General features: G+C 46.6%; 1 protein-coding gene across 1 annotated transcript in view; it reads left to right on the top strand.

Moving 5' to 3' along the window:
* Positions 1-15,696, top strand: part of rbm26 (RNA binding motif protein 26) — a gene marked incomplete at its 5' end in the record, with an annotated part of 55,213 nt that overhangs the window by 31,535 nt on the left and 7,982 nt on the right. The window contains one exon of the mRNA XM_045214409.1: positions 184-351. Within this exon, the coding sequence (XP_045070344.1) occupies positions 184-351 (168 nt within the window). The remainder of the gene's footprint in view (positions 1-183; positions 352-15,696) is intronic.

Genomic DNA, 15,696 nt, shown 5'->3' on the forward strand with positions numbered 1-15,696 from the left:
GATTCCCAACTCCTTGATTCCCAACTCCTCGATTCCTATCTCCTTTCCTTCTCCAAACCCATTGGAGGAGAAGGTCTGAGGAGAGGAGATGAGGTGGCATGAGAAGTAATCCTGAAAATGTATCCCCCCTGGCCCCTGAAAAGGTTGCTGGTGTCACCGTTCTGTCTACTCTCCATGTTCCAGCTGTTGATCTGTAAGCTGGAGAAGAACAAGGCCATGAAGCCAGAGGACAAGGCAGTGATTATGACAACGCTGGGGACCCTCACCAAGAGTATTACCAAACTACAGCAGGAGATCAAAGGGATCTCTAACCCTTCAGCACTACGGGGGCCACCCAAGAGCAAGACTCAGGTACGCTCACCACTATAACCCGATCGTCATGACTTATTCAAACGGTAACGTGTCATTTAGCCAAAAAACTAAACCAGCTTTCTGAAGAGGCAGCAACGGCAGGGGGGTGGGGGGGTGGGAGGGGAGGGGGGGGGGGAAGCCCCTGTCTTGAGTGTGTCAGGGCTCGACATACAGGAGAGGTTTTGGACACCGTCCGGTCCAGTCCCATCATCCCCATCAGTGGCCCACTTGGGCCAGTGTACAAAATAAATATTGTAATAATGCTATTTTTAATGTGGGCTATATAATTGATTAATAAACCTAGGCAATATAATTGATTTAAAAAACTGATTGATTCCTGAAGCTGTTCGTTATGTCGATTTATTTATCACACGTGTGCTGCACACATCCTATAGATAACCTGTCAGGCAGAGAGAGGGTGCAGCTGTTTTACGGTGCTGTACACATCCTATAGATAACCTGTCAGGCAGAGAGAGGGTGCAGCTGTTTACGGTGCTGTACACACATCCTATAGATAACCTGTCAGGCAGAGAGAGGGTGCAGCTGTTTACGGTGCTGTACACATATCCTATAGATAACCTGTCAGGCAGAGAGAGGGTGCAGCTGTTTACGGTGCTGTACACACATCCTATAGATAACCTGTCAGGCAGAGAGAGGGTGCAGCTGTTTACGGTGCTGTACACATATCCTATAGATAACCTGTCAGGCAGAGAGAGGGTGCAGCTGTTTACGGTGCTGTACACACATCCTATAGATAACCTGTCAGGCAGAGAGAGGGTGCAGCTGTTTACGGTGCTGTACACATATCCTATAGAGAACCTGTCAGGCAGAGAGAGAGAGGGTGCAGCTGTTTACGGTGCTGTACACACATCCTATAGATAACCTGTCAGGCAGAGAGAGGGTGCAGCTGTTTACGGTGCTGTACACACATCCTATAGATAACCTGTCAGGCAGAGAGAGAGAGGGTGCAGCTGTTTACGGTGCTGTACACACATCCTATAGATAACCTGTCAGGCAGAGAGAGGGTGCAGCTGTTTACGGTGCTGTACACATATCCTATAGAGAACCTGTCAGGCAGAGAGAGAGAGGGTGCAGCTGTTTACGGTGCTGTACACACATATCCTATAGATAACCTGTCAGGGAGAGAGAGGGTGCAGCTGTTTACGGTGCTGTACACATATCCTATAGATAACCTGTCAGGCAGAGAGAGGGTGCAGCTGTTTACGGTGCTGTACACACATATCCTATAGATAACCTGTCAGGCAGAGAGAGGGTGCAGCTGTTTTACGGTGCTGTACACACATCCTATAGATAACCTGTCAGGCAGAGAGAGGGTGCAGCTGTTTACTGGTGCTGTACACACATATCCTATAGATAACCTGTCAGGCAGAGAGAGGGTGCAGCTGTTTACTGGTGCTGTACACAATATCCTATAGATAACCTGTCAGGCAGAGAGAGGGTGCAGCTGTTTTACGGTGCTGTACACACATATCCTATAGATAACCTGTCAGGCAGAGAGAGGGTGCAGCTGTTTACTGGTGCTGTACACACATATCCTATAGATAACCTGTCAGGCAGAGAGAGGGTGCAGCTGTTTACTGGTGCTGTACACACATATCCTATAGATAACCTGTCAGGCAGAGAGAGGGTGCAGCTGTTTTACGGTGCTGTACACACATATCCTATAGATAACCTGTCAGGCAGAGAGAGGGTGCAGCTGTTTTACGGTGCTGTACACATATCCTATAGATAACCTGTCAGGCAGAGAGAGGGTGCAGCTGTTTTACGGTGCTGTACACACACATCCTATAGATAACCTGTCAGGCAGAGAGAGGGTGCAGCTGTTTTACGGTGCTGTACACATCCTATAGATAACCTGTCAGGCAGAGAGAGGGTGCAGCTGTTTACGGTGCTGAACACACACATCCTATATATAACCTGTCCGGCAGAGAGAGAGGGTGCAGCTGTTTTACGGTGCTGCACACACATCCTATAGATAACCTGTCAGGCAGAGAGAGGGTGCAGCTGTTTACGGTGCTGTACACACATCCTATAGATAACCTGTCAGGCAGAGAGAGAGGGTGCAGCTGTTTTACGGTGCTGCACACACATCCTATAGATAACCTGTCAGGCAGAGAGAGGGTGCAGCTGTTTACGGTGCTGTACACACATCCTATAGATAACCTGTCAGGAGAGAGAGAGAGGGTGCAGCTGTTTACGGTGCTGTACACACATCCTATAGATAACCTGTCAGGCAGAGAGAGGGTGCAGCTGTTTTACGGTGCTGTACACATATCCTATAGAGAACCTGTCAGGCAGAGAGAGAGAGGGTGCAGCTGTTTACGGTGCTGTACACACTATCCTATAGATAACCTGTCAGGCAGAGAGAGGGTGCAGCTGTTTACGGTGCTGTACACACATCCTATAGATAACCTGTCAGGCAGAGAGAGAGAGGGTGCAGCTGTTTACGGTGCTGTACACACATCCTATAGATAACCTGTCAGGCAGAGAGAGGGTGCAGCTGTTTACGGTGCTGTACACATATCCTATAGAGAACCTGTCAGGCAGAGAGAGAGGGTGCAGCTGTTTACGGTGCTGTACACACATATCCTATAGATAACCTGTCAGGGAGAGAGAGGGTGCAGCTGTTTACGGTGCTGTACACATATCCTATAGATAACCTGTCAGGCAGAGAGAGGGTGCAGCTGTTTTACGGTGCTGTACACACATATCCTATAGATAACCTGTCAGGCAGAGAGAGGGTGCAGCTGTTTTACGGTGCTGTACACACATCCTATAGATAACCTGTCAGGCAGAGAGAGGGTGCAGCTGTTTACTGGTGCTGTACACACATATCCTATAGATAACCTGTCAGGCAGAGAGAGGGTGCAGCTGTTTACTGGTGCTGTACACACATATCCTATAGATAACCTGTCAGGCAGAGAGAGGGTGCAGCTGTTTACTGGTGCTGTACACACATATCCTATAGATAACCTGTCAGGCAGAGAGAGGGTGCAGCTGTTTTACGGTGCTGTACACATATCCTATAGATAACCTGTCAGGCAGAGAGAGGGTGCAGCTGTTTTACGGTGCTGTACACACACATCCTATAGATAACCTGTCAGGCAGAGAGAGGGTGCAGCTGTTTTACGGTGCTGCACACACATCCTATAGATAACCTGTCAGGCAGAGAGAGGGTGCAGCTGTTTTACGGTGCTGCACACACATCCTATAGATAACCTGTCAGGCAGAGAGAGGGTGCAGCTGTTTACGGTGCTGTACACATCCTATAGATAACCTGTCAGGCAGAGAGAGGGTGCAGCTGTTTACGGTGCTGTACACACATCCTATAGATAACCTGTCAGGCAGAGAGAGGGTGCAGCTGTTTACGGTGCTGTACACATATCCTATAGATAACCTGTCAGGCAGAGAGAGGGTGCAGCTGTTTACGGTGCTGTACACACATATCCTATAGATAACCTGTCAGGCAGAGAGAGGGTGCAGCTGTTTACGGTGCTGTACACACATCCTATAGATAACCTGTCAGGCAGAGAGAGGGTGCAGCTGTTTACGGTGCTGTACACATATCCTATAGATAACCTGTCAGGCAGAGAGAGGGTGCAGCTGTTTTACGGTGCTGTACACATATCCTATAGATAACCTGTCAGGCAGAGAGAGGGTGCAGCTGTTTACGGTGCTGTACACACATCCTATAGATAACCTGTCAGCCAGAGAGAGGGTGCAGCTGTTTACGGTGCTGTACACATATCCTATAGATAACCTGTCAGGCAGAGAGAGGGTGCAGCTGTTTACGGTGCTGTACACATATCCTATAGATAACCTGTCAGGCAGAGAGAGGGTGCAGCTGTTTACGGTGCTGCACACACATCCTATAGATAACCTGTCAGGCAGAGAGAGGGTGCAGCTGTTTTACGGTGCTGCACACACATCCTATAGATAACCTGTCAGGCAGAGAGAGGGTGCAGCTGTTTTACGGTGCTGCACACATATCCTATAGATAACCTGTCAGGCAGAGAGAGGGTGCAGCTGTTTACGGTGCTGTACACATCCTATAGATAACCTGTCAGGCAGAGAGAGGGTGCAGCTGTTTACGGTGCTGTACACACATCCTATAGATAACCTGTCAGGCAGAGAGAGGGTGCAGCTGTTTACGGTGCTGTACACATATCCTATAGATAACCTGTCAGGCAGAGAGAGGGTGCAGCTGTTTACGGTGCTGTACACACATATCCTATAGATAACCTGTCAGGCAGAGAGAGGGTGCAGCTGTTTACGGTGCTGTACACACATCCTATAGATAACCTGTCAGCCAGAGAGAGGGTGCAGCTGTTTACGGTGCTGTACACATATCCTATAGATAACCTGTCAGGCAGAGAGAGGGTGCAGCTGTTTACGGTGCTGTACACATATCCTATAGATAACCTGTCAGGCAGAGAGAGGGTGCAGCTGTTTACGGTGCTGTACACACATCCTATAGATAACCTGTCAGGCAGAGAGAGGGTGCAGCTGTTTACGGTGCTGTACACATATCCTATAGATAACCTGTCAGGCAGAGAGAGAGGGTGCAGCTGTTTACGGTGCTGTACACACATATCCTATAGATAACCTGTCAGGCAGAGAGAGGGTGCAGCTGTTTACGGTGCTGTACACATATCCTATAGATAACCTGTCAGGCAGAGAGAGGGTGCAGCTGTTTACGGTGCTGTACACATATCCTATAGATAACCTGTCAGGCAGAGAGAGGGTGCAGCTGTTTACGGTGCTGTACACATATCCTATAGATAACCTGTCAGGCAGAGAGAGAGAGGGTGCAGCTGTTTACGGTGCTGTACACATATCCTATAGATAACCTGTCAGGCAGAGAGAGAGAGGGTGCAGCTCTCAAACAGCTGCTTTTTACGTGGAGCGAAGTGGTGGCAGGGGAAGATGTTCCAAGGTCTGGTTTCTACCAGTAAATGCCAAGGCGAGAATGGGAAGGGCAAACCAGCTATTTAAAAAGTTCAACGTCTTGGTTGAATATTTGCGTTGCGCAATTCGGTCATCATGGAATAACCTAGCTTGAAAATCTGGACATTTCCTCTAGACTCTTTGGTCCTTTTTAAAAGTCATTAGAAGTTATGGTAGCACATTTTAGAAGTTCCAATATAATTATTCCGTCATTTTCTTATCTGAACAGTTTTTAATGAGTGATTTTGTTTCCCGCCGTTTAAATTGAAGGGTGTTGCTCCAGTCCGTTGCGCTTGTTGCAGTTAAACCATGTGCTGTTCTTATGAGCAGGACAACGTCAAATCTTTTTGCTTCAACTCGGTTTTCCATACAAAGCGTTCCGTTACGAAGGGAACGTCGTTTTTTTGGGTGGCTTTCTCGTTTTAAAAACATGACCCCCCCCTCCGATAACTCTTCAACATCACAAATGGCGAGACTGACTATCTACCACAGACAGACTGCATCAGGGTGTTTATCAGACTGACTATCTACCACACAGACAGACTGCATCAGGGTGTTTATCAGACTGACTATCTACCACAGACAGACTGCATCAGGGTGTTTATCAGACTGACTATCTACCACACAGACAGACTGCATCAGGGTGTTTATCAGACTGACTATCTACCACACAGACAGACTGCATCAGGGTGTTTATCAGACTGACTATCTACCACACAGACAGACTGCATCAGGGTGTTTATCAGACTGACTATCTACCACAGACAGACTGCATCAGGGTGTTTATCAGACTGACTATCTACCACAGACAGACTGCATCAGGGTGTTTATCAGACTGACTATCTACCACAGACAGACTGCATCAGGGTGTTTATCAGACTGACTATCTACCACAGACAGACTGCATCAGGGTGTTTATCAGACTGACTATCTACCACAGACAGACTGCATCAGGGTGTTTATCAGACTGACTATCTACCACAGACAGACTGCATCAGGGTGTTTATCAGACTGACTATCTACCACAGACAGACTGCATCAGGGTGTTTATCAGACTGACTATCTACCACACAGACAGACTGCATCAGGGTGTTTATCAGACTGACTATCTACCACAGACAGACTGCATCAGGGTGTTTATCAGACTGACTATCTACCACACAGACAGACTGCATCAGGGTGTTTATCAGACTGACTATCTACCACACAGACAGACTGCATCAGGGTGTTTATCAGACTGACTATCTACCACACAGACAGACTGCATCAGGGTGTTTATCAGACTGACTATCTACCACACAGACAGACTGCATCAGGGTGTTTATCAGACTGACTATCTACCACAGACAGACTGCATCAGGGTGTTTATCAGACTGACTATCTACCACACAGACAGACTGCATCAGGGTGTTTATCAGACTGACTATCTACCACAGACAGACTGCATCAGGGTGTTTATCAGACTGACTATCTACCACACAGACAGACTGCATCAGGGTGTTTATCAGACTGACTATCTACCACAGACAGACTGCATCAGGGTGTTTATCAGACTGACTATCTACCACAGACAGACTGCATCAGGGTGTTTATCAGACTGACTATCTACCACAGACAGACTGCATCAGGGTGTTTATCAGACTGACTATCTACCACACAGACAGACTGCATCAGGGTGTTTATCAGACTGACTATCTACCACAGACAGACTGCATCAGGGTGTTTATCAGACTGACTATCTACCACACAGACAGACTGCATCAGGGTGTTTATCAGACTGACTATCTACCACAGACAGACTGCATCAGGGTGTTTATCAGACTGACTATCTACCACACAGACAGACTGCATCAGGGTGTTTATCAGACTGACTATCTACCACACAGACAGACTGCATCAGGGTGTTTATCAGACTGACTATCTACCACACAGACAGACTGCATCAGGGTGTTTATCAGACTGACTATCTACCACACAGACAGACTGCATCAGGGTGTTTATCAGACTGACTATCTACCACACAGACAGACTGCATCAGGGTGTTTATCAGACTGACTATCTACCACAGACAGACTGCATCAGGGTGTTTATCAGACTGACTATCTACCACACAGACAGACTGCATCAGGGTGTTTATCAGACTGACTATCTACCACAGACAGACTGCATCAGGGTGTTTATCAGACTGACTATCTACCACACAGACAGACTGCATCAGGGTGTTTATCAGACTGACTATCTACCACACAGACAGACTGCATCAGGGTGTTTATCAGACTGACTATCTACCACAGACAGACTGCATCAGGGTGTTTATCAGACTGACTATCTACCACACAGACAGACTGCATCAGGGTGTTTATCAGACTGACTATCTACCACACAGACAGACTGCATCAGGGTGTTTATCAGACTGACTATCTACCACACAGAAAGACTGCATCAGGGTGTTTATCAGACTGACTATCTACCACACAGACAGACTGCATCAGGGTGTTTATCAGACTGACTATCTACCACACAGACAGACTGCATCAGGGTGTTTATCAGACTGACTATCTACCACACAGACAGACTGCATCAGGGTGTTTATCAGACTGACTATCTACCACACAGACAGACTGCATCAGGGTGTTTATCAGACTGACTATCTACCACACAGACAGACTGCATCAGGGTGTTTATCAGACTGACTATCTACCACACAGACAGACTGCATCAGGGTGTTTATCAGACTGACTATCTACCACACAGACAGACTGCATCAGGGTGTTTATCAGACTGACTATCTACCACACAGACAGACTGCATCAGGGTGTTTATCAGACTGACTATCTACCACACAGACAGACTGCATCAGGGTGTTTATCAGACTGACTATCTACCACACAGACAGACTGCATCAGGGTGTTTATCAGACTGACTATCTACCACACAGACAGACTGCATCAGGGTGTTTATCAGACTGACTATCTACCACACAGACAGACTGCATCAGGGTGTTTATCAGACTGACTATCTACCACACAGACAGACTGCATCAGGGTGTTTATCAGACTGACTATCTACCACACAGACAGACTGCATCAGGGTGTTTATCAGACTGACTATCTACCACACAGACAGACTGCATCAGGGTGTTTATCAGACTGACTATCTACCACACAGACAGACTGCATCAGGGTGTTTATCAGACTGACTATCTACCACACAGACAGACTGCATCAGGGTGTTTATCAGACTGACTATCTACCACAGACAGACTGCATCAGGGTGTTTATCAGACTGACTATCTACCACACAGACAGACTGCATCAGGGTGTTTATCAGACTGACTATCTACCACACAGACAGACTGCATCAGGGTGTTTATCAGACTGACTATCTACCACACAGACAGACTGCATCAGGGTGTTTATCAGACTGACTATCTACCACACAGACAGACTGCATCAGGGTGTTTATCAGACTGACTATCTACCACACAGACAGACTGCATCAGGGTGTTTATCAGACTGACTATCTACCACACAGACAGACTGCATCAGGGTGTTTATCAGACTGACTATCTACCACACAGACAGACTGCATCAGGGTGTTTATCAGACTGACTATCTACCACACAGACAGACTGCATCAGGGTGTTTATCAGACTGACTATCTACCACACAGACAGACTGCATCAGGGTGTTTATCAGACTGACTATCTACCACACAGACAGACTGCATCAGGGTGTTTATCAGACTGACTATCTACCACACAGACAGACTGCATCAGGGTGTTTATCAGACTGACTATCTACCACACAGACAGACTGCATCAGGGTGTTTATCAGACTGACTATCTACCACACAGACAGACTGCATCAGGGTGTTTATCAGACTGACTATCTACCACACAGACAGACTGCATCAGGGTGTTTATCAGACTGACTATCTACCACACAGACAGACTGCATCAGGGTGTTTATCAGACTGACTATCTACCACACAGACAGACTGCATCAGGGTGTTTATCAGACTGACTATCTACCACACAGACAGACTGCATCAGGGTGTTTATCAGACTGACTATCTACCACACAGACAGACTGCATCAGGGTGTTTATCAGACTGACTATCTACCACACAGACAGACTGCATCAGGGTGTTTATCAGACTGACTATCTACCACACAGACAGACTGCATCAGGGTGTTTATCAGACGACTATCTACCACACAGACAGACTGCATCAGGGTGTTTATCAGACTGACTATCTACACACAGACAGACTGCATCAGGGTGTTTATCAGACTGACTATCTACCACACAGACAGACTGCATCAGGGTGTTTATCAGACTGACTATCTACCACACAGACAGACTGCATCAGGGTGTTTATCAGACTGACTATCTACCACACAGACAGACTGCATCAGGGTGTTTATCAGACTGACTATCTACCACACAGACAGACTGCATCAGGGTGTTTATCAGACTGACTATCTACCACACAGACAGACTGCATCAGGGTGTTTATCAGACTGACTATCTACCACACAGACAGACTGCATCAGGGTGTTTATCAGACTGACTATCTACCACACAGACAGACTGCATCAGGGTGTTTATCAGACTGACTATCTACCACACAGACAGACTGCATCAGGGTGTTTATCAGACTGACTATCTACCACACAGACAGACTGCATCAGGGTGTTTATCAGACTGACTATCTACCACACAGACAGACTGCATCAGGGTGTTTATCAGACTGACTATCTACCACACAGACAGACTGCATCAGGGTGTTTATCAGACTGACTATCTACCACACAGACAGACTGCATCAGGGTGTTTATCAGACTGACTATCTACCACACAGACAGACTGCATCAGGGTGTTTATCAGACTGACTATCTACCACACAGACAGACTGCATCAGGGTGTTTATCAGACTGACTATCTACCACACAGACAGACTGCATCAGGGTGTTTATCAGACTGACTATCTACCACACAGACAGACTGCATCAGGGTGTTTATCAGACTGACTATCTACCACACAGACAGACTGCATCAGGGTGTTTATCAGACTGACTATCTACCACAGACAGACTGCATCAGGGGTGTTTATCAGACTGACTATCTACCACACAGACAGACTGCATCAGGGTGTTTATCAGACTGACTATCTACCACACAGACAGACTGCATCAGGGTGTTTATCAGACTGACTATCTACCACACAGACAGACTGCATCAGGGTGTTTATCAGACTGACTATCTACCACACAGACAGACTGCATCAGGGTGTTTATCAGACTGACTATCTACCACACAGACAGACTGCATCAGGGTGTTTATCAGACTGACTATCTACGCACAGACAGACTGCACCGGGGTGTTTATCAGACTGACTATCTACCACCACAGACAGACTGCATCAGGGTGTTTATCAGACTGACTATCTACCACACAGACAGACTGCATCAGGGTGTTTATCAGACTGACTATCTACCACACAGACAGACTGCATCAGGGTGTTTATCAGACTGACTATCTACCACACAGACAGACTGCATCAGGGTGTTTATCAGACTGACTATCTACCACACAGACAGACTGCATCAGGGTGTTTATCAGACTGACTATCTACCACACAGACAGACTGCATCAGGGTGTTTATCAGACTGACTATCTACCACACAGACAGACTGCATCAGGGTGTTTATCAGACTGACTATCTACCACACAGACAGACTGCATCAGGGTGTTTATCAGACTGACTATCTACCACACAGACAGACTGCATCAGGGTGTTTATCAGACTGACTATCTACCACACAGACAGACTGCATCAGGGTGTTTATCAGACTGACTATCTACCACACAGACAGACTGCATCAGGGTGTTTATCAGACTGACTATCTACCACACAGACAGACTGCATCAGGGTGTTTATCAGACTGACTATCTACCACACAGACAGACTGCATCAGGGTGTTTATCAGACTGACTATCTACCACACAGACAGACTGCATCAGGGTGTTTATCAGACTGACTATCTACCACACAGACAGACTGCATCAGGGTGTTTATCAGACTGACTATCTACCACACAGACAGACTGCATCAGGGTGTTTATCAGACTGACTATCTACCACACAGACAGACTGCATCAGGGTGTTTATCAGACTGACTATCTACCACACAGACAGACTGCATCAGGGTGTTTATCAGACTGACTATCTACCACAGACAGACTGCATCAGGGTGTTTATCAGACTGACTATCTACCACACAGACAGACTGCATCAGGGTGTTTATCAGACTGACTATCTACCACACAGACAGACTGCATCAGGGTGTTTATCAGACTGACTATCTACCACACAGACAGACTGCACTCAGGGTGTTTATCAGACTGACTATCTACCACACAGACAGACTGCATCAGGGTGTTTATCAGACTGACTATCTACCACACAGACAGACTGCATCAGGGTGTTTATCAGACTGACTATCTACCACACAGACAGACTGCATCAGGGTGTTTATCAGACTGACTATCTACCACAGACAGACTGCATCAGGGTGTTTATCAGACTGACTATCTACCACACAGACAGACTGCATCAGGGTGTTTATCAGACTGACTATCTACCACACAGACAGACTGCATCAGGGTGTTTATCAGACTGACTATCTACCACACAGACAGACTGCATCAGGGTGTTTATCAGACTGACTATCTACCACACAGACAGACTGCATCAGGGTGTTTATCAGACTGACTATCTACCCACAGACAGACTGCATCAGGGTGTTTATCAGACTGACTATCTACCACACAGACAGACTGCATCAGGGTGTTTATCAGACTGACTATCTACCACACAGACAGACTGCATCAGGGTGTTTATCAGACTGACTATCTACCACACAGACAGACTGCATCAGGGTGTTTATCAGACTGACTATCTACCACACAGACAGACTGCATCAGGGTGTTTATCAGACTGACTATCTACCACACAGACAGACTGCATCAGGGTGTTTATCAGACTGACTATCTACCACACAGACAGACTGCATCAGGGTGTTTATCAGACTGACTATCTACCACAGACAGACTGCATCAGGGTGTTTATCAGACTGACTATCTACCACACAGACAGACTGCATCAGGGTGTTTATCAGACTGACTATCTACCACACAGACAGACTGCATCAGGGTGTTTATCAGACTGACTATCTACCACACAGACAGACTGCATCAGGGTGTTTATCAGACTGACTATCTACCACACAGACAGACTGCATCAGGGTGTTTATCAGACTGACTATCTACCACACAGACAGACTGCATCAGGGTGTTTATCAGACTGACTATCTACCACACAGACAGACTGCATCAGGGTGTTTATCAGACTGACTATCTACCACACAGACAGACTGCATCAGGGTGTTTATCAGACTGACTATCTACCACACAGACAGACTGCATCAGGGTGTTTATCAGACTGACTATCTACCACACAGACAGACTGCATCAGGGTGTTTATCAGACGACTATCTACCACACAGACAGACTGCATCAGGGTGTTTATCAGACTGACTATCTACCACACAGACAGACTGCATCAGGGTGTTTATCAGACTGACTATCTACCACAGACAGACTGCATCAGGGTGTTTATCAGACTGACTATCTACCACACAGACAGACTGCATCAGGGTGTTTATCAGACTGACTATCTACCACACAGACAGACTGCATCAGGGTGTTTATCAGACTGACTATCTACCACACAGACAGACTGCATCAGGGTGTTTATCAGACTGACTATCTACCACACAGACAGACTGCATCAGGGTGTTTATCAGACTGACTATCTACCACACAGACAGACTGCATCAGGGTGTTTATCAGACTGACTATCTACCACAGACAGACTGCATCAGGGTGTTTATCAGACTGACTATCTACCACACAGACAGACTGCATCAGGGTGTTTATCAGACTGACTATCTACCACACAGACAGACTGCATCAGGGTGTTTATCAGACTGACTATCTACCACACAGACAGACTGCATCAGGGTGTTTATCAGACTGACTATCTACCACACAGACAGACTGCATCAGGGTGTTTATCAGACTGACTATCTACCACACAGACAGACTGCATCAGGGTGTTTATCAGACTGACTATCTACCACACAGACAGACTGCATCAGGGTGTTTATCAGACTGACTATCTACCACACAGACAGACTGCATCAGGGTGTTTATCAGACTGACTATCTACCACACAGACAGACTGCATCAGGGTGTTTATCAGACTGACTATCTACCACACAGACAGACTGCATCAGGGTGTTTATCAGACTGACTATCTACCACACAGACAGACTGCATCAGGGTGTTTATCAGACTGACTATCTACCACACAGACAGACTGCATCAGGGTGTTTATCAGACTGACTATCTACCACAGACAGACTGCATCAGGGTGTTTATCAGACTGACTATCTACCACACAGACAGACTGCATCAGGGTGTTTATCAGACTGACTATCTACCACACAGACAGACTGCATCAGGGTGTTTATCAGACTGACTATCTACCACACAGACAGACTGCATCAGGGTGTTTATCAGACTGACTATCTACCACACAGACAGACTGCATCAGGGTGTTTATCAGACTGACTATCTACCACACAGACAGACTGCATCAGGGTGTTTATCAGACTGACTATCTACCACACAGACAGACTGCATCAGGGTGTTTATCAGACTGACTATCTACCACACAGACAGACTGCATCAGGGTGTTTATCAGACTGACTATCTACCACACAGACAGACTGCATCAGGGTGTTTATCAGACTGACTATCTACCACACAGACAGACTGCATCAGGGTGTTTATCAGACTGACTATCTACCACAGACAGACTGCATCAGGGTGTTTATCAGACTGACTATCTACCACAGACAGACTGCATCAGGGTGTTTATCAGACTGACTATCTACCACACAGACAGACTGCATCAGGGTGTTTATCAGACTGACTATCTACCACACAGACAGACTGCATCAGGGTGTTTATCAGACTGACTATCTACCACACAGACAGACTGCATCAGGGTGTTTATCAGACTGACTATCTACCACACAGACAGACTGCATCAGGGTGTTTATCAGACTGACTATCTACCACACAGACAGACTGCATCAGGGTGTTTATCAGACTGACTATCTACCACACAGACAGACTGCATCAGGGTGTTTATCAGACTATCTACCACACAGACAGACTGCATCAGGGTGTTTATCAGACTGACTATCTACCACACAGACAGACTGCATCAGGGTGTTTATCAGACTGACTATCTACCACACAGACAGACTGCATCAGGGTGTTTATCAGACTGACTATCTACCACACAGACAGACTGCATCAGGGTGTTTATCAGACGACTATCTACCACACAGACAGACTGCATCAGGGTGTTTATCAGCGACTATCTACCACACAGACAGACTGCATCAGGGTGTTTATCAGACTGACTATCTACCACACAGACAGACTGCATCAGGGTGTTTATCAGACTGACTATCTACCACACAGACAGACTGCATCAGGGTGTTTATCAGACTGACTATCTACCACACAGACAGACTGCATCAGGGTGTTTATCAGACTGACTATCTACCACACAGACAGACTGCATCAGGGTGTTTATCAGACTGACTATCTACCACACAGACAGACTGCATCAGGGTGTTTATCAGACTGACTATCTACCACACAGACAGACTGCATCAGGGTGTTTATCAGACTGACTATCTACCACACAGACAGACTGCATCAGGGTGTTTATCAGACTGACTATCTACCACACAGACAGACTGCATCAGGGTGTTTATCAGACTGACTATCTACCACACAGACAGACTGCATCAGGGTGTTTATCAGACTGACTATCTACCACACAGACAGACTGCATCAGGGTGTTTATCAGACTGACTATCTACCACACAGACAGACTGCATCAGGGTGTTTATCAGACTGACTATCTACCACAGACAGACTGCATCAGGGTGTTTATCAGACTGACTATCTACCACACAGACAGACTGCATCAGGGTGTTTATCAGACTGACTATCTACCACACAGACAGACTGCATCAGGGTGTTTATCAGACTGACTATCTACCACACAGACAGACTGCATCAGGGTGTTTATCAGACTGACTATCTACACACAGACAGACTGCATCAGGGTGTTTATCAGACTGACTATCTACCACACAGACAGACTGCATCAGGGTGTTTATCAGACTGACTATCTACCACAGACAGACTGCATCAGGGTGTTT

The sequence above is a fragment of the Coregonus clupeaformis genome, unplaced genomic scaffold (assembly GCF_020615455.1).
Source record: "Coregonus clupeaformis isolate EN_2021a unplaced genomic scaffold, ASM2061545v1 scaf0251, whole genome shotgun sequence".
Lineage (NCBI taxonomy): Eukaryota > Metazoa > Chordata > Actinopteri > Salmoniformes > Salmonidae > Coregonus > Coregonus clupeaformis.